Source organism: Cyprinus carpio, chromosome B10 (genome assembly GCF_018340385.1).
Source record: "Cyprinus carpio isolate SPL01 chromosome B10, ASM1834038v1, whole genome shotgun sequence".
NCBI lineage: Eukaryota > Metazoa > Chordata > Actinopteri > Cypriniformes > Cyprinidae > Cyprinus > Cyprinus carpio.
In genome coordinates this window covers 10,357,506-10,384,021 of record NC_056606.1, presented here as the reverse complement: position 1 = coordinate 10,384,021, position 26,516 = coordinate 10,357,506, and the positions used below count along the sequence as shown (strand labels likewise).

The 26,516-nt window shown below is 36.9% G+C and overlaps 2 protein-coding genes across 2 annotated transcripts; both read left to right on the top strand.

Annotated features, from left to right (window-relative positions):
• The first annotated feature begins 54 nt into the window (after nucleotides 1-54).
• Nucleotides 55-13,619, top strand: LOC109088644 (protein mono-ADP-ribosyltransferase PARP14-like). Its single transcript, XM_042732462.1, is given in 16 exon segments — nucleotides 55-458; nucleotides 4,550-4,668; nucleotides 5,291-5,321; nucleotides 5,468-5,671; nucleotides 5,937-6,170; nucleotides 6,298-8,624; nucleotides 8,901-9,131; nucleotides 9,305-9,514; nucleotides 9,641-9,737; nucleotides 9,890-10,039; nucleotides 10,136-10,198; nucleotides 10,355-10,537; nucleotides 12,513-12,719; nucleotides 12,889-13,234; nucleotides 13,236-13,274; nucleotides 13,276-13,619. Coding segments are annotated over 16 exon segments (4,803 nt in total). The 5' UTR covers nucleotides 55-277; the 3' UTR covers nucleotides 13,457-13,619.
• A 1,293-nt stretch (nucleotides 13,620-14,912) lies between these two features.
• On the top strand, nucleotides 14,913-24,568 carry LOC109088648 (protein mono-ADP-ribosyltransferase PARP14-like). The gene is made up of 17 exons (XM_042731993.1): nucleotides 14,913-15,151; nucleotides 16,292-16,410; nucleotides 16,731-16,761; nucleotides 17,019-17,222; nucleotides 17,544-17,777; nucleotides 17,908-20,330; nucleotides 20,534-20,770; nucleotides 20,939-21,148; nucleotides 21,241-21,349; nucleotides 21,450-21,599; nucleotides 21,707-21,769; nucleotides 21,867-22,049; nucleotides 22,134-22,340; nucleotides 23,131-23,676; nucleotides 23,766-23,908; nucleotides 24,024-24,198; nucleotides 24,288-24,568. The coding sequence occupies exons 1-17, from the start codon at nucleotides 14,974-14,976 to the stop codon at nucleotides 24,566-24,568; spliced, it is 5,493 nt and encodes a 1,830-aa protein (XP_042587927.1). The 5' UTR covers nucleotides 14,913-14,973.
• The last annotated feature ends 1,948 nt before the right edge of the window (nucleotides 24,569-26,516 follow it).

Below are 26,516 nucleotides of genomic sequence, written 5' to 3'. Positions count from 1 at the left end.
CAGAAGCGCTTAAGACACCGCACGCCGGAGACACCACCCTGTAAATGCATCCACAATAATGGCATGATACCCTTCATTCACCAGCAAGTGTACATTAGTTTTTTTTATGTAGCCTAACACGTCGTTTTGATACCACGTATAAATGTGGGAGGAGACTGGCCAGTATTATGCGTTTCAGATGTCTGAGAAAGAAACGAAAGTGAAAATAAGCAGGAAGGCGTGATCAACCATATACACTGACTCCCAATTCATTTCCTCATTGACCAGAACGATCACGATGGACGAATATCATTATCCCATCATTGTAGAGGGAAACTGGGAGTCTGAACACGTCAAGAGCGTGAAAAATAAACTTCAGATTCATTTTCAGAGTAAGAAAAAATCTCAGGGAGGAGACTGCGTCGTGAAATATAATGACAAGAGCAACTCTGCTACTGTTCTGTTCAAATCATCTCACAGTAAGTGCTGAACACAAAATCATTTTATGTTAACAAATAACACGTTTTTATTGTAGGCTATTTATTTTTATTTATCTATTAATGCAATGAAGCTGTGGAGAGACACTTTAACATGGAAATGATGGAGGCGGTCCTTGTGGAGCGCCGGTGAATCATTGGTTGACAGCTCACGCAGAAGAATCTGATTAAACTAATAACAGAGATCGGAGTTTGAGAGTGTGGTGTGCCAGATCAACTGGAGAAATCCCACTTTATGCCAGTGGGTCGCGTTTCCAAAAAGCATTGTGAGCCTGACTAGACTGTATAGACATTTAGTGCAACTGGTTTTATGATAAACTTATGCTCACAATGCTTTTGGGAGTCTTTTCTCTGTGATCACAAAATGAACACACGCCGTAGAAACCTGCACCGAGTGTGTCTACAGACGTCATCAACTTAGACCATTGACGATAACAGCCCTGTCCCAAATTACACACTCCGGACTTGTGGACTTGCTCAGAGTCCACACTTTGGTGACGCCATGTAGTGCAGACCCATAGGGCCCTTGGCGCGAGTCCACGAGGGCGCATTGAGAGGTATTTTTGGGACAGACTCGATCGTCACGCCGGAAATAACGGTCTGGTTGTTTTTTGACAGGAGCTGCATGTTCGGGGAATATGCTGCCTATGTTCCATTTGAACTAAGATTACAATTTTAACACATAATAAACGTGTGTGAGTTTCAGATGAATTTACAGGTTTAAATATAAATACTAGGTTTAGCCTACATATGACTCAGTAAAGCCCTGACATTCGGTTCTATTTGTTTAATGAATCATAATGCGATCGTATTACCACTGGTCGATGACTATAATGTTTGTATAAACTGTAGGTAACAACTGGTAAATGTACACCTAGGTCATAAAAACGGTAATGATACCTACACTTAAATATTTTCTTCTCAGCCATGTCATCAATTGCTCTTGAGAGAAATCTCCTCCCATCCGTTGTCTGATTGGCATTTCGCAAGGATTCCTGGGTAGTTAAAGGGTTAGTTCACCCAAATATTAAAATTATGTCATTAATGACTCACCCTCATGTCGTTCCAAACCCGTAAGACCTCCCTTCATCTTCGGAACACAGTTTAAGATATTTTAGGGTGCTTTCACACCTGCCTCATTTAGTTCAGTTGAATCGTACCAGAGTTCGTTTCCCCCTTTGGTGCGGTTCGTTTGGGCAGGTGTGAAAGCAGCAATCGCACTCGGCTGCGCACCAAATACGGACCAAACAAGCGTACCGAGACCTGCTTGAAGAGGTGGTCTCGGTACGCTTTCAAACAAACTCTGGAGCGTACGTTTGTGGTGAGAACGTGATCCGACCTCGAACAGACCCAACTGCAAAAAGTACTGATCATTTTTGGACTAAACCATCTGCCGTAGTCAGCTGCGCTGTGCATTATGGGATGAGGAAGAGTTTGTTGACAGTTTTTTTTGGTGTTTGTTGACAGTTTGCGCTTTAGCATGGCAGCTCGTGGATTAATGCACGCTTCCGCTTGACGTTACGAGCGATGCCCGCTCGCCGTTTGCAGTGCATTAGAACCATGTTTTCAAGCCGCATACGCGCTTCATTATAGAAATGTATTGTTTGCATATTGTGGTGTATACAAACAATGTAATAGATTATGGCCAGGGACAAAACCAGTCCGCGCAGACGCCTCTCCATAGTTGTGTTGTCTCCGTGTTGTTTGCTGGCTTTTCCTCTTATGTTGGAATTTTCCCGCACGTAAATTCTGACCAATCGAAAAGCAGTTTAGGAAATACGTCATGGCCAATGAGTGATGTGGATGTTGTCATATGACTGCATTTTGGTTCGTTTCAACTGGTTCGGACCAAAGCAATTAGTTCGGTGTGAAAAGGAACCAAAAAAGCTGAAAAATGCTACAATGTATAATTGTTTGCCCTTGGCTCGGACCAAATGAAGTGAACTAGAGATGTGAAAGCACCCTTAGATTTAGTCCGAGAGCTTTCTGTCCCTCCATTGAAAATGTATGTACGGTATACTGTCCATGTCCGGAAAGGTAATAAAAACATTATCAAAGTATTCCATGTGACATCAGTGGCTCCGTTAGAATTTGTTGAAGCATCGAAAATACATTTTGGTCCAAAAATAACAAAAATTACGACTTTATTCAGGATTGTCTTCTCTTCCAGGTCTGTTGTGAACGCAACTGCTGTGACTCCGCTAACGTACGATGCTGCTGACGTGTTTTCTGGTGCGCCCAATAACAAAGATAACACGTCAGCAGCGTCGTACGTTAGCGGAGTCACTGCAGTGTTGTGAACGTGCTCACAACAGACCCGGAAGAGAAGAAAATGCTGAATAAAGTCGTAATTTTTGTTATTTAAAGTGTGCGGAGCCTGCATCTATGCAGGCTTCATGGAAGGGGGCGCTGCTGAGCACACTTCAGAGCATTAAAATGCTGAATGGGATGGCCTACGGACTCGTAGACTCGGCGAGCACGAGTAGAGTCCACGAGACCGAAATTCCACATGAAGTGCGCCATTTGGGACAGGGCCGTTGATGGTTCTGGGCTTAATGATGTAACTATGAGGATAAATAACTGAATTCAGTCGCTATTAAATAATTCAACATAATAAATGGGAATCTGTGAAAATATATTGGATCTCTCCAGTTGATCTGGCACACCACACTCTCAAACTCCGATCTCTGTTATTAGTTTAATCTGAGGTTTCTGCGTGAGCTCTCAACCAATGATTCACCGGCGCTCCACAAGGACCACCTCCATCATGTCCATGTTGCACACGAAAAAGTAAAAAGAAATAAATGAATGAATAAAATAAATATATCTGGAAATAAATCCACAAGGGAATAAATAAATACATGTAAAAAATAAATAAATGCGTAAATAAATACATTTAAAAATAAATACATATAAAAATGAATGAAAGTATAAGTAAATAAAAGTTAAAAAGAATAAAAATAAATGTAAAATAAATACATAAAGGAAAAATGTCATTTAAAATATAAATTCAGGATTCAATTTTATTACAAATTAACAATTTTTGTTTTTATCACATCATTTATTTATTTATTTATTTTCCATTTTATTATATTTATTTATTTATCTATATATTTATTTATTTATTTATTTATTTATTGTGTGGATCCATGCACACTCTAATGGCTAAAATGGCCCACAATCCATTGCACTTTGGCGAAAGATTCTGTCCAGAACTACAAACACGAATAAAACGTGTTAGAAAAACTACAAACGTGGCGGATGCTCGCGATCGACGGTCAGGTAGAGAGGTTACAAGTTTACAGTGGTTTGAGTTATTACATTTAACCTGGTAAAAATATTTATTTATTGTTATCCGTGTTATATTTCATCTGCAACAGCAATGTGAACTTTTATAAACATCCATTTGGTCGTTAACTTTTAAATGCATCATTATGCAAACAATCTCAGCAGAGTTCTCAGCATAAAAGACCCGCGACTGACAGATCAACTGGCTACTTTTTTTTTCTCTCCAGTACGGTAGTAAGTTAAATATAATGAAATTAAATTAAATGTGAATGATGTTAACTGTTAGAAGATGATTGACAGGCCAGTTTACAGTGACAGGGTGCGTGTACCAGGTGCGATAGAGGAGTCCTTTAAAGACGCAGTTCTGTGACATGATAGTAGTAGTATGTCCCAAAGCTTGCCTACTCTTCTAATACACAAAAAAAATCAACAATCATACTCATTCCACACAAAAACTGTAAAGGATTATATGTTGCAAATCATTTGAACTTTGTGTCAGTACGTCATACATACTGTCAGGGATACATTGTGTCAAGTGTAGACAGTATCACTGATTATAATGGGTTATATTGAATTTTGTTGCACTTGCCGCTCGAGTCCTGTGTTTAGACCACTGTTCTATATTATAGATCAGTGGTTTAGACACAGTGTAAGTTAGTAGAAGGCTACTAGCCTAAAAATCATAGCCTCCTCTATCATTAATATAATTTACTGTACTGTTTTGTGTTGTTCTTGTTTTAAAGTGTTGTGATGTATCTGACTAAATCTGATTGTTTGTTTTTAAGTCCGAGATGGCGTGCTCTCAAAGGCAGAGCACATTTTTACCATTGACAATCAACAAATCAAGCTGAAAGTGTACAAACCCAGCGATGTAGAGGAACAGGCAGACAACACTGGACAACAAGTGAGTAGACTTGTTAGAGTTAGTAAAATGAATTAGGAACACACTACTTTTACAGTCAAATCATGCTCTGTAAATAAAACCCTTTATTATATTGCATTAAAGGGTTAGTTCACCCAAAAATGAAAATTAGCCTGTGTTTTACTCACTCTCGAGGAATCCTAGGTGTATATGACTTTCTTCTTTCAGACGAATCCAATCGGAATTATATTAAAAATGGTTCTGGTTCTTCCAAGGGTTTTTATTGCAGTGGGTGGGTGTTTTTTTTTTCAAAGGTCCACAACACGTCAAATAAAGTGCACGCATCCTTAATAAAATTTATAATATAACTCTGATTGTATTCGTCTGAAAGAAGAAGTCATATACACCTAGGATGCCTCGAGGGTGAGTAAAACACAGGCTAATTTTCATTTTTGGGTAAACTAACAATTTAAGGCACTATACATGAACAGGATGGTCTATCAGACAAATATTAATTCAGTTTTTTGGTTAAGACATAGATACATTTTAGTTTCTCTAAAAAGATGGTTGTCATTTTTTCCAAATTGTTTAAAATGGCTGGAGAGTCCAATAACCCTACTTCTTCAGTTCTCCATTTACATAATTTATGCTTGTGTGGTTTTAGGTTGTCCGGGGGTGTGAATATCAGGAACCAAGTAAGCAAATCATCTGGACTTTGGTGTTTAGCTGCTTACATGCATGCCTGTTAACTGTAGCTAAGCTAACATTGCTAGGTGACTTTACAACAAAATAATTTGCATTGAGATTTAATAAATATGTGTCACTTTTATTTTGCCTAAAGTTCAAAGTGCCTCTCAGACTGATGTGGATGCAAAGAAGCCTCAAGAGACAAATGCTGTGGTCCTGGAGAACCTTCCAGAAGATGTTAAACAAGACGTTTTGACTCTTTTGGTGGAGAACATCAGCAGACTTCCTGAGAATGACTTTAGCATGGAATTAATACCAGAATTAAGAAAAGCTGTTGTGACCTTTAAAAATACCAATGGTAAGTTCTACTGTAAAGTATACATTTATTTGTTTACCATAATTTAAATATGTTTTACATGTTTAGGTTTATTAAATCAAAAGTTCATTTAGCTTAATGTTGATTACATGAGACATGGTGGTCTTTTTTAGACTGGGGAAAGAGTTTGTGAAAATTAGATTTTTTTATAACATGACAACGTACAGTTGCATGTTGTTATTGTGACTTTATTAAACATGTCTGGAGCATTTTATTTTTATTTTTGATTAATTTTTTTTTTTTACAGCTGCAGAAAAATTTCTTCAGGACAGCAGGACACATGAAAAGTTTAAGCAGTATAATCTGAGGGCCTGTGGACTGGAGAGAAGCACATGTGTGCGGGTGGAGAATCTTCCAGCTGAAGCCAACAACAACAAGATGCTGCTGGAACTCTATTTTGAGAAATGGGGCGGTCCAGTAGAGAAAGTTATCACAATTCCATCAGAGCAAGCAGCCATTCTCATCTTTAAGGAGGAAGAAGGTAAATATGTGTGCAGTTGCTGATAGTATTTGCTGTTACAGTTCCAGAGTTGCTAACACTTCTTTGCCTCATTTTGTCATCACCAGTGTATTCATTCATTGTACCTGTAACTTTTATTCTTTTCCAGCCAAAGACAGAGTTTTGAAGCAAGAGAATAACATCTGTGATGTTCCAGTCAAGATATATCCCTACTTTAAATCGCTGGATACAGTCTTATATGGTGGCAACAGGCCACATTTGAAGCTGCCTGAACCCATTACAGTCAGTGTACATCCTGCCATCAGGGAGTTCATCTTCAAGAAAAAGCAGATTTCCTCTATTAAAGACCAGATGAGCTCATACTTCTGCCACATAAACATGGACAAACCTGAAGTTTTGCTCAGTCCTGATCCAACATTACTGAAACAGAAAGGAGTTACCAGAAGACACATTGATGGCTGGAGTAAGAATGCCATTGATGCCTTCAAGAAAATCATCTCAAACTACACAACATCTGAGTGGACTGTGTCACACGCCTTGTGGTCTACAGTGGAAAGTGATATTAGGAAAGTAGTGAAAGATCAGGTTTTTATAGATTTGGACACCTCCAAAGGGGTGCTGACACTGGCAGGAATGACCCATGAGATAATTGGACTGAAACCCATCATGGAGAAATTTTTAGGGGAAGCAACAAAGCAAATGGAGGGAGTGGAGATTTCTCCTGCCATGTACTCTCTGCTTGAACACGATGGCCTGAAGACTGTTTCTCCACATCTGCACATTGACTACAACAAAAAAAATGAACGATTAGTTTTATCAGGGCATCATACAGAAACTCTTGCCATCCAAAATTGGGTCTTTGAGAACAAAACAAATATGAAACAGAAGTCCTTACAGATTAACTATTCAATCCTAGAGTTCCTGAGATCAGTGGATTGTGATGAAATGTCCAGGGATCTCTTTATATCTCATGGAATAACTGCTGTCTACACAATCGAAAATGGAGATGTTGTTGTGATTGGAAGCACAGAAAGAGCACTTAATGAGGCAGAGAATAGGATAAATACAGTTCTTACAACAAAAGACCTCACTGTAGAAGATCAGGGAGTCTTTGAAATGACAGAGTGGCAGGATTTCAAAAAACAGCTGGAAAAGTCTGTCAGAAAGAGATCTGTGTTTATAAACCTCTCTAAAAACAGAGACAAAGTAACAGTGACTGGATTCAGAGAACCAGTGATGGAGGTCAGTAAGGAGTTAGGACATTTAATTGAAAAACACACTAGAATTGAAGAAACTGTTCATGTCAAATCACCTGCGGTATCAGAATTCATAAAAGTCAGAAAATCACAAGACTGGCAGCATTTTTCCAATGAGGTGAAAGTGAGTTTTGATCCAAAGAAACCCTGGATTAAACTGTCTGGAAAGCACACATTTGTCCAGCCAGCTGTGACTCTATTTAAAAAGTTGGCAGATGGTCTCTGCACAGACACAATGATCATTAAAAAGGCAGGAGCAAAGAAGTACTTCATGGAGCAGGGTAAAATGATGATCTCAATGCTGATAAAGGAAAAAAGATTTATGGTTGTTCTTCAGGAAGATGATATGCTGGATGCGGAGGAAGATGAATTCACTGAAGGTAGCTCTGAAGATATTGACCAGGTCTCTTGTGAGGTTCAAGTGCCAGGTGGAGTAACTGTTACTGTCAGGAAGGCAGACATTTGCAAGATCAGTGTTGATGCTGTGGTCAATGCTGCAAATGAAGATCTGAAGCACATTGGTGGATTAGCTTTAGCACTTCTCCAAGCTGCTGGATCAAGTCTGCAGCAATATTGTGATCTACACACAGAAGTAAATGGTGCTCTGAAGCCTGGAGAAGCTATCATCACTGACGCTGGTCGTCTTCCCTGTAAATATGTGGTGCATGCTGTTGGACCTCGCTTCAGTGATTCAGACAGACGTACCACTGAGCAACGCCTGAGACATGCTGTGAGGGAAAGTCTGAACCAGGCGTCAAGCAAAAACTGCTCCTCCATTGCAATTCCAGTTATTAGCTCAGGGATATTTGGTTGTCCTCTTGATCTTTGCACTGAATCAATCGCTAAGGAGGTGCGTGAATACATTGAATATCATAAACGCAGAGGCTCTAATAGCACACTAACTGAAATTCACTTGGTTGACAATAATGACAGTGCTGTGAATGCCATGACTCAAGCTGTCAGAAAAGAGTTTGCTGCTTATAACCCCAAAATGACTTTCCCTCATCAATTCAAACCTCATGGGTATAGTAACAGTGGACAAGGGTATCATGACCATGGTCGTGGAAACTACAACCAAATTAACCAACAGTTTGAACGTCCCGAAAGCCGTGGAGACTTTGAAGGACAGCCACACTCAATGTTAAGTGTTCTTGAGACCAAAACTACACAAAAGGGACTAAAAATCATTCTGTGTAAAGGGAACATCCAGGATGCTCATGTAAGTGAATAATAGTAATGGCAAAAAATACAATAAAATAAAATATACTTAAAGGTATAGTTTATCCAAAATCAAAAGCCTGTCATTTATTCACTCTCAAGTAATTCCAAAACAGAAATTTAGTTTTTTTTTTTTTTTAACTATCCTGATCTATGAACAATTTAAAGACGCAGTCTTTGAAAAAAGGCTTATTTACCAGTATAAGTATAGTGAAATATGATAATCAATGGATGACCAGTTCCTGCAAAAGAAGTGTCTGATTTGTTTCTTTTGCAGGCCGATATCATTGTAAATACTATATCAGAAGATCTGGACCTAAGTAAAGGTGCCGTCTCCAATGCACTCCTTCAGACTGCTGGTCATCAGCTCCAGTCAGAAATCACCAGAGTTGCTCTCTCAAAGAATGCGAATTATGGTAAAATGCTCATCACAAATGGTTATAAACTGAAATGTCAAAAAGTCTTCCATGTAGTTTGCCCATTTTGGAAACAAGGCTCAGGACATAAGGTGAGAAAAACAATAAAATATAAAAATCCAGTTAAAATCTAACAAAGTTATCAATAACTCTGTTACTGCTGGCTGTTTTTAGGATTAAATTATATTGCAAATGTGCCTGATATGTAGGCTTCACTTGTTTTCTTTAAATATTAAAATATATATATTTATTTACATTTTAAAAGGTACTCATTCAGATCATTAAAGATTGTCTGAAAAAAGCAGAAAGCTGGAGAATGGCTTCAGTCGTTTTCCCGGCTATTGGGACTGGGAATCTTGGCTTTCCTAAAGATCTGGTGGCCAGCATAATGCTGACAGAAGTCCAGGAACTTAAGCCGACAAACCTACGAGAGGTAACTGTGATTGTACACCCTTCTGACAAGGAGAGTGTAGAGGTGAGTCTCAAAACTAGATTCATGAACTATAAAAACACAAAGAGTATGACCAATGTATGCACTTTTATAGTTTAAACTCTAAACTTGCTTATCTTATCTTGTATATTTCTGTGCTTTACCTATTAGTGCTTTACCAGCATCTTTAGACATGGGATTCAGGGTCAAGTACATCGATATGACCTGCCTAAAAATACCATACCTGGCAAGTCAGCTCCGAAATCTGGTAACACTTTCTGATGTCCATTACACATATTTTTTAAATACATTTTGTTAAAATATTTATTCTAATAACAAAGATATGTCACAAGATATATTTAAGATAGCGACAAGATGAAATTGTGGAGATTTTCCTTACATTTTGATGTTTTTCTTTAGAGTTTGGTTACAAAGTCTCCTCTCCCGCTCGTGGAGTGCACACTATGCAGCTGGATCAGGTGACTCTGAAGGTTTCATCAGGAGACATAACTAAAGAAAAAACTCATGCCATTGTCAACTCCTCAAATCAGACATTTTCTCTGAAAGCAGGTTAATCCAACACATACTGTCTCACCTGTTTCAGTGAATCATTTATCATTTCTATCACATTCAAAGAGTATGATACAATTTCTCTTTGTAATCCAGGAGTATCCAAGGCCATATTAGATGCTGCTGGAGTACAAGTGGAACAAGAATGTTCACAGATTGGTTTGTGTTCTTTTAAATTTACTCTTTCTTTTTGTTGATGGACTTTATTTATTTATTTATTTATTTATTTGAAGATATTAGCTTTTTGCATATACTTCAAGAGAGATCTAATGAATTTCAGATACTTTGGTAAATGTAGTGTAAATGTTTCAATAGTGAGATCATCAAACATGCAGAAAACAGAGATTGTGACCTCAGGCGGCCGGCTTCCATGTAGAAACATCATCCATGTTATTGGACACAGTAGTCCATCTGACATTAAGGATGTTGTTTTGTCTGTTCTGAACATATGTGAGGCACGCCAAATTACTTCTGTTGCCTTCCCAGCTCTTGGCACTGGTAAGACACTTTTGTGATTTTATTTTTTACATAATTGTGATGAGTATTGTTTTGTTACTTATTGTATAATTAATTAAAACTAGGGCTGTCAAAACTGATGTGTTAATATTGTGATTATTTTATGTATTATTTGAGTTTAATACATTTAAATTATTTAATGCCGTTAATACAACAACCATTTTTTCCTAGCATCCTTTGGCATAGGGTGCGCTAGGCAGGGGTTATTAGGTGCTTCAGCACCCCCAAAAAAGACCAAAGCATGACATAAATTAAAACATTTGACTCATTACGTATGCATAAATCATGCAATGCAATATGACGTGACATGATCTGCATCACACTTCTCGTAATGTCATAACATTTTATTTTAAAAATGGATCTGTTCCTTGTGCCAAGTAGGCCTGCCCCCGACTAAAGATTTTTCTAGTCAACAAGTCGCACTTTATATTAAGACGGCAGAAAGTGCATCCTGTTAATGTTCTCTATTTTACAAAAGCACAACCTTTTGGTGTTCTTGTGAGTGTACGTAAATGAAAGCAAAAATATATATTTTTATGAATGATGCAGCCTATTAGGCTACTCTTATCTAAATGACCAAAAAAGACAGAGTATTTTAAGTACTTTCCACAGGAAAAAAATACAAGTGTTTCCGCGGGTGCCTCCATGTCATGCAGTATAAGTATACACGATAATACTCCCATACTTCTCATAAACACTTAATATGCATGTGTATAGCACATATTCATGTAAAATAACTTCAGAGTGAACTGCCGTATATCTGAGATGCAGCTGTGGCGATGCCCGAAACAGCAGCTTGGCACATTTGGCCATCAATACAGGAACTTACTGATCTAGGCTACTTGTTTAATTTCATAAAATTATTATTATTATTAAACATTTTATTTTTTCCATGATTTTGGTTATATATATATATATATATATATATATATATATATATATATATATATAATTATAGTCAAAATAATCAAGTACTAAAATGTAAATTAAGTGGGCAAATTATTTTATTATTCATATAAATTGGTCTTATTCCCTTTTTGGTCTTATTCATAATAATAATAATAATAATAATAACAACCTGTTTTGTTCATATTTACTATTAATTGCCCAGCTCCTTGTTAACGATCTAACACCCCCTCAGCACCTGCATTAAAAATTCTCTGGTGCCACCCCTGTCCTTTGGCTATACAGTAAACTATGGTCACACTATTAAGCATGATAAGATCAATTTAATTTGGTACTGGCGCTCTGTCTCTGTTTCTGCAGCTCTCTGTGAACAAAGGCATCTGACATGCGACAGAAAGCCACTTTAGACAGCGTGCCAGTAGTATTCCAACCAAAAAACACAAAATTCTGTAAAAATGCCCATTTTTGCTGAGTGACCTCATAAATTAAAAAGTCATAAATGACTGTAAAGAGCTGGGAGAAAATCGGATGTGTGTCAGTCATGTGCATCAGTTTTTAAAGAGACAACACCTGCTGCAGTCTGTTATTGATGCAAATCAAGGAACAAAAGAAAAAGAGAAATCCTCACTGCTCTGCTCACTTGATTAACTTTTGTAGCTTGAATAAAGATGAATCTAGGTTCAATTTATTTACACATACTGTAGGCCTATAGAATGTATAGTTTATGTGAAGATTGTTTTAAGTTCACTTGTCATATTGTTCAAAGCCTATTAAATGTAAAATGTTGAATGGCTAAATGCTGAGTGCTGAATGGCTGTAATTAATAGCTAAAATTAAAATCTTTATGTTGTTTCTACATTAATTTGAAGATTCAATGTGAAATTCTGACAATATAAATGCATTATATTAATTTGTGATTAATCAGGAATAATAAATAATAATGTGTTTAGTTTTTTTTTTTCATGATTGACAGCATAAAAAAAAATATTACTGATATTTTGTGTGAATTATTCACTACTCTTTTCCTTTTTTTGTCTCTCTAATTCTTTAGGTCAGGGAGGTGCAAATCCAGCTAATATTGCAGATGCAATGGTCGATGCAGTTGCCGAATTTGTGAAGAAAAAGAAACCAGTGCATGTAAAATTTGTGAAGTTTCTTATATTCCAGACGAACATGGTGGAAGACTTTCACCAAAGCATGATCAGAAGATCTGGTGAGAAAATAGAAGAGGATAAAAGTCTGTTTACCAAAATTAAAGGTCAGTATATAGAATTTTAAAAAAGTATGATAATCCCATCCATTCTTATTTTTTGCTGAATACAGTAATTGATCATTCTGTGTGTGTGCCCCCCCCCCCCCCCTTTTTTCATTAAACATATACCTGGATTAAAAAATATATATATACTTGTTTGGGGGTGAAAATTCAGAATCTCCCAGAAATGAAGATTTTGTAATGGTAGGCCAAGAAATTGAGCCAGCTGTGTTTCAACTCTGTGGTGAGACACCAAAGGACCTGAGTGAAGCCAGGGACATGATCAACAGCATGATATTACGGGAGCATGTGACCATCCCAATCCATGATCCAGCCATTGCTCATTTCACCAGAGAGGATGTAGAAACACTGAACGCCATGCAGAGAGAGCTCACAGTCAGTGTCCGGCTTGAGAAGAAAGGACAAGACTCTGTCATCACACTGGAGGGTCTGACAAAAGATGTTCAAATTGCAGACAGTCGTATTCAAGACATGATCCGCAAGATACAAAAGAACCAACATTGAAGAAGTGTGGTTAAGCAGTGTGGTTAAGTGGTAATATCAGGAAAATAGACAGCTTTAAAAACTTTGATATTTTGACCAATTATGAGCTGGAACAGGCCTTTCAGTAGAGACAGCCTTCGGTGAGAATCAAGATTAACAATGATGAATATGAGGATGATTTCGTTCGCAAAGTGGCCATGGTAAAAGTGAGGATTGAATTGAAAAAAGTGGAACTGTAAAGTGAGATTATTTTATAATTAAGACCTTTGATTAGAATGGCATCATGTACAAAGATTACTTACTCAAGTTTGAGATTTTTCATCTTGTTGTCCGAACAGAACAGCACTTTTTGGAAAACTTCATGATCAAAAAGGGGGAACTGGAATATATATATATATATATGTATGTATGTATGTATATATATATATACATATATATATATATATATAATATATACATATATATATATATATATATATATATATATATATATATATATATATATATATATATATAAACAAACAAAAAAAAACAATGAAAAGCATCTCTTCCACTCCAGATCAACAGTCATTGGTTCAGTCACAGCTTCATTGGCATGCATGGTATCAGTCAAATTCAGTATGGAAATGGTATATATTTTGTGATTTAAATCCAGAAATGAAATCTTGTTTTCCCTATGAAGATCTTCAATAGTGCTGATTTCTATAACAGTGTGACCGACAACCATGTTTGTGATCTTTAATGATGTACAGGCTTACCCAGAATACCTAATCACCTTCCAGTAATGATTATGAGATCTCATTTTCTGTCAGCTAGTGTTTTTTGTTGCTGTTTTATGTTGATTTGGTGAAGGTGAACACATGAAGTATAATGTATGTGTATGTATGTGTGGCAGGAATTGCAGTAATTATTACATTGTAGACTATACAGTGAATCCGGAATGTATTCATAGCGCTTCCCTTTTTCCACACTTTGTTTTAATATAAAAAATATAAAATATTATTAATAATAATAACTAATAAAAAAAGGGGGCAGTGGGCCAAATCAGCTGCCAGGCCACTGGGAATTCGCCCGGTGCTCCCGATGGCAGGTCCGGTCCTGGTTGTCATTATGGGGTACTGTTTGTAGAATTTTGAGGATAATAATGCATTTAATCACAATGGGCCATTTTGACCTCGATTTTCTTCCTGTTAATCTTTTTTGTTTGTTTTATTCTTGCATTAAAATGTAGAAAATATTAGTAAAATTTGATTTGAAAAAAAAAAAAAAGTCGACTTTTATATAAATATTTCATATATCGCATTTTGATATAATACCACATTTACTTTTGGCCTATGGCCCTCAAACAAGATTGATTTGTAGACCTTCACAGTCAAAAGTTTGAACAAATTTGCTTTTAACATTCCACATGATTTAAGAGACAAATAGCCTTAATTGAAAACCATGCTGAAGACACCTACTGGTCAAGACATCGTAAATGCAACGATAATACAACCCAAAAATGGCTTGAATGAAACAACATTATGTATTTTCCTTTGCTTTATGTAACACCAGTATTTACTATAGTTGTGATACCACGTATAAAAAATTTAATTGAACAGGCCTACAGGGGGAAACACTGAGAAAAAAAAAAAAAAAAAAAAAAAAAACTCAGTTTCACAGTAAACTTACACAGAAACGAAAGTGAAAGTGAGGGCGTGATCCCTATATAAACTCTGACTCGCATGTCATTTCCTAGTTGATCAGAAAGATCGCGATGAACGAATATTATTCCATCATTGTAGAGGGAGACTGGGGGCCTGAACAGGCTAAAAGTGTTAAAAATAAACTTCAGATTTACTTCCAGAGTAAGAAGAAATCTCAAGGAGGAGACTGCGTCGTGCAATATGATGACGGAAGTAACTTCGCTACGATCCTGTTCAAATCGTCTGACAGTAAGTGCTGAACACAAAAGCATATGTGGACAAACATAATTTTTGTTTTCAAGCTTTCCAGACGCCTAGGGTAATTTCGGGCTCAAATACAAAGTGCGACAAACTCTCGCGAAGATAGCACTTGTAAAATCTGTGAATTTTAACGTTCAAATTGGGCTATCATTACCAGCTAACAAGGCCAGCGGACCAGTAGCAAAGTTGGACAAATGTAAACATTAAATATACGTGACAAAACAATAGCAGGTTTTTATTAAGGCTACATTAAGAAACAAGTCCGTAGATGAAATAAATAAAGATAATATGAAAACAATAAAAACAGTGATAACTGTATTTTAATGTATCCTTGTTATAGTTACAATAATACATGTATTGTTTTATATGTTACAGCAATCACTGTAACAAGAACACCTTAATATACATGTACATGGAACAAGAACACATAAAAAAAAAAAATTGTGACAAAAAGTATGTATATTTGATACAGATATTATTATTATTATTATTTTTACCTAGTACAATATAATAAAAAATATACACCAAGATATATATATATAAAAAAAGTAAGATATGTTTATGTAGCCTATTAATTTAATACTGCTCATACAGTGGCCCTTAATTTATTTTGATGTCAAAGCCTTGTTAAATATTTGTAATATGTAATACAGAAATATACTGTGGGGAAAATGCATAGTTTTTAGGAGCTTCTTCATGTGTCTGTTTCCATTTGTCAGCACTTTTCTTTTAAGAAACCGCTTGTAGCTTCTCTCTGTTGTATCTCTGTCTTGAAATTACAGAACAGTTATTATCAATATTTGTTTACCAAGCAATAGCCTGCCAGTTCAACTTAATTTTAGTTTGTGCGCCTTGAAAACGACGTCAACGATTAGGCAGAGGCCACACTTTTCTGGAAAGCAGATGGGGCCAAAAGTCTATAAACAGAACAAAATTTGATCATGTCAACGTCCATGTACGAGGAAAACCTTTTCAAAACTATAATATAGGCCGATGTAACATCATTGTTAATCATCAAATTATAATCACATTCACTAATATCACATAACATGATATACAGTATAGCTTACTGTGGTGTTTTTTAAGTGATGTGATGTGTCTGATTTAGTATGACTGTTTGTGTTTAAGTCCAAGATAGCGTGCTCTCAAAGGCAGAACACATTATTACCATTGACAATCAGAAAATCAAGTTGAAAGTGTACAAACCCAGTGATGCAGAGGAACAGGCAGACAGCACTGGACAACAAGTAAGTAGACTTGTTACAAAATGCAGAATTAGGACCACAATGCTTTTACATTCAAACCTCAGATGAGTGGCTCTGTAAATCAAACCCATTAGATTGCATGAAGTCAGTAAACATGAACAGAATGGTCTATCATAAGATAAATTAAGATTAATTCAGTTTTATGGTTGCAATATATTTGTATTTTAGAGTTTCTCTAAGAAGATGGTTGTTATTTCTCCATATTGTTGAAAAGGCTGGAGTAGAGATACCAGTTAACTAAACCTACTTGTTTAGTTCTCCATACACATAATTGTAAATGCTTTATGTTTATGTGATTTCAGACAGAGCAGGCATGTGGATATCAGGAACAAAGTAAGTAAATCATCTGAACTTTGGTCTCTGGCTGCTTACGTCTATATAATGTTTATTGGTTAAGTTTTTGTAATGTTATTGAGGAAGTACTAATTAACATCCATTTTTGATAGTAAATATATAAGTTATGTAGTTAATAATTGATACAAAATATTATTTTGTTTGGTAACTGTAGCTGACACTGGTAGCTGAGTTTATATGAAAAATATTTAGCATTGAGATTTAATAAAAATGTGTCACTTTTATTTTGCCTGTAGACCAAAGTGCCTCTCAGACTGATGTGGATGTGAAGAAGCCTCAAGAGTCAAGTGCTGTTGTCCTGGAGAACCTTTCAGATGATGTTAATCAAGATGTTTTGACTCTTTTGGTGGAGAACATCAGCAGTCTTTCTGAAAATGATTTTAGCATGGAATTAATACCAGAATTAAGAAAAGCTGTTGTGACCTTTAAAAATCCCAGTGGTAAGTTATCCTATAAAATATACATATATTTTTTTAAATCATAATTTAAACATTTTACTTAGTCATTTTTTATTTAAATTCATTTAGTTTAATCTTGATTACATAACACTTGGGGTTTATGTGATGGTCTTTTTTTTTGGACTGGGGAAAGTATTGTATTTGAGTTTGTATGGCATTAATTATTATTATTTGTTTTTTTAACGATACCTTTAATATTTTGCTTGGATACATAGTTGTATGTTGTTTTTATGGCTTGATTAAATGTGTCTGGCACTTTCAGTAAAATTACATTTTGAAAAAAATATATATATATCTTAACAGCTGCAGAACAGTTCCTTGAGAACAGCAGGACACATGAAAAATTTAAGAGGAATAATCTGAGGGCCCGTGCACTGGAGAGAAGCACATGTGTGCGGGTGGAGGAACTTCCAGCTGAGGCCAACAACAACAAGATGCTGCTGGAACTGTATTTTGAAAAATGGGGCGGTCCAGTAGAGGAAGTTATCACAATTCCATCAGAGCAAGCAGCCATTATTATTTTTAAGGAGGAAGAAGGTAAATACATTTGCATTTGCTGATAGTCTTCGCTATTACAGTTAAGAAAAAGTAAAACTTCTTAAACTAAGTAAAACTTGTCAACATCAATGCATTGATTCACCATGCCTACATCTTTCATTCTTTTCAGCCAAAGAGAGAGTTTTGAAGCTAGAGAATAACATCTGTGATGTTCTAGTCAAGATATATCCCTACTTCAAATCACTTGAAACTGTCTTGTATGGTGGCAAAAGACCCGATTTGAAGCTGCCTGAACCCATTACAGTCAGTGTACATCCTGCCATCAGGGAGTTCATCCTCAAGAAAGGGCAGATTTCCTCTATTAAAGACCAGATGAGCTCACACTTCTGCCACATAATCATGGACAAACCTGAAGTTTTGCTCAGTCCTGATCCAGCATTACTGAAACAGAAAGGAGTTACCAGAAGACACATTGATGGCTGGAGTAAGAATGCAACTGATGCCTTCAACAAAATCATCGCAAACTACACAACATCTGAGTGGACTGTGTCACACGCCTTGTGGTCTACAGTGGAGAGTGATGTTAAGGAATTAGTGAAAGATCAGGTTTTCATAGATTTGGATGCCTCTAAAGGGGTGCTGACACTGGCAGGAATGACCCATGAGATAATTGGACTGAAATCCATAATGGAGAAAATTTTAGAGAGAGCAACAAATCAAATAGAGAGAGAGAAGAACAGTGTGACAGAGAACATGAAAATGTCTCCTGTCATGTACTTTCTGCTTGAACAAGATGGCCTGAAAAGTGCTAAGGCTGTTTCTCCACACCTGCGCATTGACTACAACAAAAAAAATAACAGATTAGATTTATCAGGCCTTCACACCGAAATTCTCATTTTCAAGAATTGGGTCCTTGAGAAGAATATAAATATAAAACAGAAGCACTTACAGATTAACCATTCAATCGTAGAGTTTCTGAGATCAGTGGATTGTGATGAAATGTCCAGAGATCTCTTTATATCTCATGGAATAATTGCGGTCTACACAATCGAAACTGTAGATGTTGTTGTGATTGGGAGCACAGAAAGAGCACTTGCTGAGGCAGAGAAGAGGATAAATACAGTTCTTACAACCAAAGACCTCACTGTAGAAGATCAGGGTGTCCTACAAATGCCAGCATGGCAGGATCTCAAAAAACAATTGCAAGAATTGTTCAACACTTCCAAAAAGACGTCTGTGATTATACATTTATCTAAACAGAGAGACAAGGTAACAGTGACTGGATTCAGAGAACCAGTGATGGAGGTCAGTGAGAATTTAGGAAGTTTCATTGAGAAACACACTAGAATTGAAGAAACTGTTCGTGTCAAATCACATGCAGCGGTTGAATTCATAAAAGTCCAAAAATCACAAGACTGGCAGCATTCTATTAAGTCTGATGAGGTGAAAGTCCGTTTTGATTCAAAGAGACCCTGGATTAAACTGTCTGGAGAGCGTACATTTGTCCAGCCAGCTATGACTCTGTTTAAAAGGCTGGCAGATGCTCTCTACACGGACACACTGATAATTAAAAAGGCAGGAGCAAAGAAATACTTCATGGAGCATGGTAAAATGATGATCTCAATGCTGTTGAAGGAAAAAAGTTTTGTGGTGGTTCTTCAGGAAGATGATATGCTGGATGCAGAGGAAGATGAATTTACTGAAGGTAGCTTTGAAGATATTGGCCAAGTTTCTTGTGAGGTTCAAGTGCCAGGTGGAGTAACTGTTACTGTCAGGAAGGCAGACATTTGCAAGATCAATGTTGATGCTGTGGTCAATGCTGCAAATGAAGATCTGAAGCACACTGGTGGTGTAGCTTTAGCACTTCTCCAAGCTGCTGGACCAAGTCTGCAGCAAATCTGTGACCAACTCACAAAATCAAATGGGCCTCTGAAGCCTGGAGAAGCTATCATCACTGACGCTGGTCGTCTTCCCTGTAAATATGTGGTGCACGCTGTTGGACCTCGCTTCAGAGATTCAGACAGACCTACCACTGTGCAACGCCTGAGACGTGCTGTGAGGGAAAGTCTGAACCAGGCGTCAAGCAAAAACTGCTCCTCCATTGCAATTCCAGTTATTAGCTCAGGGGTATTTGGTTGTCCTCTTGATCTTTGCACTGAATCAATCGCTAAGGAGGTGTGTGAGTACATTGAATATCATAAACGCAGAGGGTCTAATAGCACATTAACTAAAATTCACTTGGTTGACAATAATGACAACACTGTGAATGCCATGACTCAAGCTGTCAGAAAAGAGTTTGCTGCTTATAACCCCAAAATGACTTTCCCTCAAGCCAAACCCCATGGGCATAGTGACTATGACCAAGGCTATCGTGGAAATGGTCGTGGAAACTATGGTCAGAAAGACCAAGATTTTGAAGTTTTCAAAGGTCGTGGTAATAGAAACTTTGAAGACAAAGAACACTGGAGGAGAGAAACTCCAAGCTATGGTGGCACCCCAGATATAGCTGAAGGATTGAGTGTTCTTAAGACCAAAACTACACAAGAGGGACTAAAAATCACTCTGAGCAAAGGGAACATCCAGGATGCGATTGTAAGTGAATCTAAGATTACTTGTCATTATAGAAACAAAGAGAAGAGTTTTTTTTTTTTTTTTTTTTTTTACTGAATGCCAGTAAAAAGAATCCTACAAAACCTTAATACAATAAATATCTACCCGAGAAGCAACCCTTCTTAAGAAATCATACTTGAAAAATTCCTCTCCTTTTACAAGTGTATCATTTGTTTCTTCTGCAGGCCGATGTCATTGTAAACACTATATCGCAGGACTTGGACCTCAGAAAAGGTGCAGTCTCCAACGCACTCCTTCAGACTGCTGGTCATCAGATCCAGTCAGAAATCACCAGAGCTGCTCGCTCAAACAATTTGAATTATGGTGAAATGCTCATCACAGATGGTTACAAACTGAAATGTTCCAAGGTCTTCCATGTTGTTTGTCCATTTTGGCACGGTGGACAAAACTCAGCAGATAAGGTGAGACATACATTTAATCAAACCGCAATCAAATGTATCCTTGTTAATCATTTTTATGTTGAATTTAAATTGGATAATGCAAATGTGTCCCATATGTAACCTACATATTTAGATGGTACTTTCTCAAAAGATAACAGATAATAGATATATTTATCTACATTTCAAAAGGTACTCATTCAGATCATTAGAGATTGCCTGAGAACAGCAGAAACACAACGAATGGCTTCAATCTCCTTCCCAGCTATTGGGACTGGGAATCTTGGCTTTCCTAAAGATCTGGTGGCCAGAATCATGCTGTCAGAAGTTCAGGAATTTAATTTTACAAACCTTCAAGAGGTGACTGTGATTGTACACCCTTCTGACAAGGAGAGTGTTGAGGTGAGTGAAATAAATATAGATTTAATTTAGATAGTCTACCATAGTTGCTCATGTTAATGTTATCTTGTATATTTCTGTGCTTTATCTATTAGTGTTTTACTAGCATCTTTAGACATGGGATTCAGGGTCCCGTCACAAAAGGATCACATCAACATATCAAGCCTAAAATGAATCTTTTTGCCAAATCAACTCAGACCTCTGGTAACACTTTCTTATCTAAAGTCCATTACACATTTTTTTTTCTGTTGTCACAGAAAACATATTGAACATTATTATGAATATATTATTTTCTTATAATTAGGGGTCGTTGGCAAAGTCTCCTCTCCCTCTCTTGGAGTGCACACTATGCAGCTGGGTCAAGTGACTCTGGAGGTTTCTTCAGGAGACATAACTAAAGAAAACACTGATGCCATTGTCAACTCCTCAAATCAGACATTTTCCCTGAAAGCAGGTCAATACAACTTTACATAAACGGTTACTTATTTTGGTTTCATTCAAAATTAATTTCACATTCAAAGAAAATTACAATATAAGTGCCACTTTTTATTTGTAATCCAGGAGTATCCAAGGCCATTTTAGATGCTGCTGGAGTGCAAGTTGAACAAGAATGTTTACAGACGGGTTTGTATACTTTCAAATTAGCCATTCTTCTAATTTATACTGAAAAAGAGATCATGTTAAGCTTAAGATGCTATAGGTATACATGTTTTTCCAATAGTGGGATCATCAAATATACAGCAAACAGAGATTGTGACTTCAGCCGGGCAGCTTCCATGTGGAAACATCATTCATGTTATTGGACGTAACAGTCCATCTGACATTAAGGAAGTTGTTTTGTCTGTTCTGAAGATATGTGAGTCACGGCAGATTACTTCTGTTGCCTTCCCGGCTCTTGGCACTGGTGAGAAACTTTGTGCATTCTTACTTTTCTACATTTAGATGAATTTTTACTTTTTTGGGGGTAAATATGTCTCTATACCTTTAGGTCAGGGAGGTGCAAAACCAGCTGATGTTGCAGATGCAATGGTTGATGCAGTTGTTGACTTTGTAAAGAAAAAGAAACCGGTGCATGTAGGGCTTGTGAAGTTTCTTATATTTCAGACGAACATGGTGGCAGACTTCCACCAAAGCATGATCAGAAGATCTGGTGAGAAAGTACAGGAGGAAAAAGGTCTGTTTACCAAATTTAAAGGTCAGTAAAGAAATATAATGCTCTTTACATCTTTTCATGTGAATAATTTTAAAGGGTTAGTTCACCCAAATATTAAAATTATGTCATTAATGACTCATGTCGTTCCAAACCCGTAAGACCTCCGTTCATCTTTCTGTCCCTCCATTGAAAATGTATGTACGGTATACTGTCCATGTCCAGAAAGGTAATAAAAACATTATCAAAGTAGTCCATGTGACATCAGAAATACATTTTGGTCCAAAAATAACAAAAATTACAACTTTATTCAGCATTTTCTTCCCTTCTGGGTCTGTTGTGAGCATGTTCATAACACTGCAGTGACGCCGCTGACGTACAACGCTGCTGACGTGTTTTCTATGTTATTGGGCGCACCAGAGAACACGTCAGCAGCGTCGTACGTGAACAGTCACAGCAGTTGCGTTCACAACAGTAGTTCAGTTGTAAGTTTTGTTATTTTTGGACTAAAATGTATTTTCAATGCTTCAGCAAATTCTAACGGACCCTCTGATGTCACATGGACTACTTTGATAATGTTTTTATTTTATTTTATAAAGTTTATTTTATTACCTTTCTGGACATGGACAGTATACAGTACATACATTTTCAATGGAGGGACAGAAAGCGCTCGGACTAAATCTAAAATATCTTAAACTGTGTTCCGAAGATGAACGGAGGTCTCATGGGTTTGGAACGACATGAGGGTCATTAATGACATAATTTTAATATTTGGGTGAACTAACCCTTTAATAAACAATAATTGAGCCCTCTTTTATTTCTATCAAACCTGTAGACTTGTTCTGGTCCAGAAGTTCAGACTCTCCTGCAAATGAAGAGTTTGTAGTTGTTGGTGAAGCTATTGAGCCAGCTGTGTTTCAGCTGTGTGGGGAGACACCAAAGGACCTGAGTGAAGCCAGGGACATGATCAACAGCATGATATTACGGGAGCATTTGACCATCCCAATCCATGATCCAGCCATTGCTCATTTCACCAGAGAGGATGGAGAAATGCTGAACGCCATGCAGAGAGAGCTCACAGTCAGTGTCCGGCTTGAGAAGAAAGGCCAAGACTCTGTCATCACACTGGAGGGTCTGACAAGAGATGTTCACACTGCAGAAAGTCGTATTCGGGACATGATCAGAAAGGTGGAAAGGAAAGAAAAGCGAAGGCGTGAGGCTTTTTTCCTAAGCAGTGTGATTCAATGGCAATATCAGGAAAATGGGCAGAGCATCAAAAACTTTGATATATTGATCAATTATGACTTGGAACAGGCCTTTCAGGATGGACAACCTTCAGATAAGAAGACAGATTTGTCTGTAAGAAGGCCATCAAAGATTAGTTTGGGGTCTAAATTAAGGTCAAATCTGTAGTTCAAGCAACAAAGAAGGCCATCAAAGATTAGTTTGGGGTCTTATTTTTGTTCACAGCTGCAGCTCAAAGATCTTTGCCTTCACACTGGGAGGATATGAAAGGACAGTCGGTTGTTCTTGTAAAACTCACAGCAGGCTCAAAAGAATATGCAGAAGTGGAGAAAGAGTTCACAAGCACCGGACTATCCAGTATCATTACAGTAAGACAATACTGAGAGGGAGGAGCAATGTGTATTTAATAGTTTTAAAAAGTTCTGTTGTCTAAATTTAGTAAAATGGTGTAATACTGTTTTGTTCATTTTTATTTGTCTGTAGATTGAAAGAGTCCAAAACAGTGCACTTTGGAGAAACTACATGATCAAAAAGGAGGAACTGGAAGATAAAAACAAACACACGAAAAATGAAAAGCGTCTCTTTCACGGCACTGGCCCTGATAAGACAGATCAGATCAACAATCATGGCTTCAATCGCAGCTTCGCTGGCATGCATGGTATCAGTCAAATTCAGTATAAACTTTATTTGTGCTTGTATCCATTTGTCTTTTAAATCAATAATGTATTACTCTTATTCTGTTTTTAGGAGCCATGTATGGGAATGGTTCATATTTTGCTGTGGACCCACGTTACTCAGCCCGAGGCTACTCTAAACCTGATATCAACGGACACAAACGCATGTACCTCGCCAGGGTGCTTGTTGGAGATTTCACTCAAGGAAAACAAGGCCTTCCTGTTCCCCCTGCGAAGAGCTCCAGTAGTGCTGATCTCTATAACAGTGTGACTGACAACATGACCAACCCAACCATGTTTGTGATCTTCAATGATGTACAGGCTTACCCAGAATACCTGATCACCTTCCAGTAATGATTATGAGATCTAAGTTTCTGTCAGCTAGTGTTTTTGTTGCTATCTTGATGAAGTTGAAAACAATATAAAATATTTACTTGGAGGAATTACAGAAATTGTTAGAATAATCTTTGCTGTGTAAATAAAAAAAAAAAATATGAGAGAACAATCAACCTACTTCCTACTTTAGTGGTTTAATCTTATGGTTCTCTTCTAACCTTATAGGGTTAATCAGAAACTGTTCGTTTTTATCCTGCTAATTTAACATATTGTGTAAAAGCCTACTGAAGAAAATGGGTTCAAGCTGAGCATTTCTGTTTTACAGTGGGGTGTAAGACCACTGTAAGACCACATCTGATTAAAATAAAATTATGTAACATTAAATTTAACAAAAGTCTTGACTGAAATACCATTTAGCAAATAAAACATTCTTTGAAACCTAATTTAATCATTTCAAATAAACTTCATTTTATGTTACTAATTACAATACATCACATGTTGCATTTAACTGCTTAGAATGATATATATATACATTTTTTTAGATTTATGTGGAGAGTATTTAATGAAACTTTTTGTTCTTAAAATCACAAAATTGTTTTTGTACAAGTATTGTTTTGGTGATTATGTCAGTCAGCTCAACTCTTCAGCATGGCTTGATATTTGAGTTGTATAGGTGATCGATTTATAAACATTATTAAAATGTGACAGTGGTTTATAAATGTTACACTTTGTTTATTGAATTCATTTATTTTTGTCCAGACATGAGGAAAATTCTGCCATGACAGTGCTAACCAAATCATTTAATTGAACTGATCCAACCAGTTCATTTAATTGCTCTAAATGCATGTGTCAAAGAAAGAGCATAGTATGATTAAATATCTATATTTGTTGCTTCATAGTGAGGGCTCAGTAACAAATATCCATCAGGAAACATCACTCGCTTAATTAAGTTGCATGTTCATGCAGGGCTTTTCTTTTTTTGTGTGCAGAGGGAGCTGGAGATGAAGTAAATAGTGATGCAGACAACACTTGCGAATCCATTATTTATTAGAGAGCAAATCTGCGATCCTAATAGAAATGATTTAATGCACATGAAAATTCAGTGATGATGCATACAAGGCATAGTAATAAAATCATTCAAGGCTTTACTGAAAACATTTGGGGCTTCAGACCCCTTAGCCCACCCTTTGCGCTGCCCCTGATCTCTTCTATACTGTGAAGGTGATTTGTTTGAATAGTCAAACCTTCTTCTCTGTTTATGGATTTGACCTACATAGCGTCGAAAAGACGAATGACATGAAACGGACTTGTATGGGTGTGAATTCAGTGAAAAATATGGGTGTGGTTTCTGTCTTCATCCAAATGTTTAGTTGAAAAACAGGTTAAGTGCACTTTGTTAGAATCAGGACATGATGACAGAGACTCAAAGTGTACGATAAAAGACGTGCAGGTAGGCTTAGTTAGCGTAGTTGAAGTTAGGCCAGTCAGACGAAATAAAGGTCAATCATAACTTTCAGGTTTCAAACCAGATTATATGCATGCTGTCTTTCTTGGTGTATCCAGACTGATCAAATTTGAAGTAGTAACCAGCCCAACTACATTGGTAGACCAGACACTTCACTGGTAATAGAAAATCACATCAGAAACATTCGGCCTTCACATTTCTTTATCCACGTGAGAAGTTCAGATGTTGGAAGGCTTAGTTGTTTATTTATTTTATTAACAGTGTCTTGATGTGCTTTATTGTTGGTATTTGAAACATCTGAGTCTACTGGTCTCTGCTTTCTTTATCCTTTTAAAGGAGTCTGTCTCCCCGAGGAAATAAATAAAGCAGACATCATGCGTCTTCAATTTGTCTTGCAATTTCAGTTACTTTATGGAGAGACAGCCATGACTTTTAATGTACATCTTTTCTATTGTGGGGTCCGCTGTTGGCATAATCTGCTTTAGTTTTTTGAATGTGTAA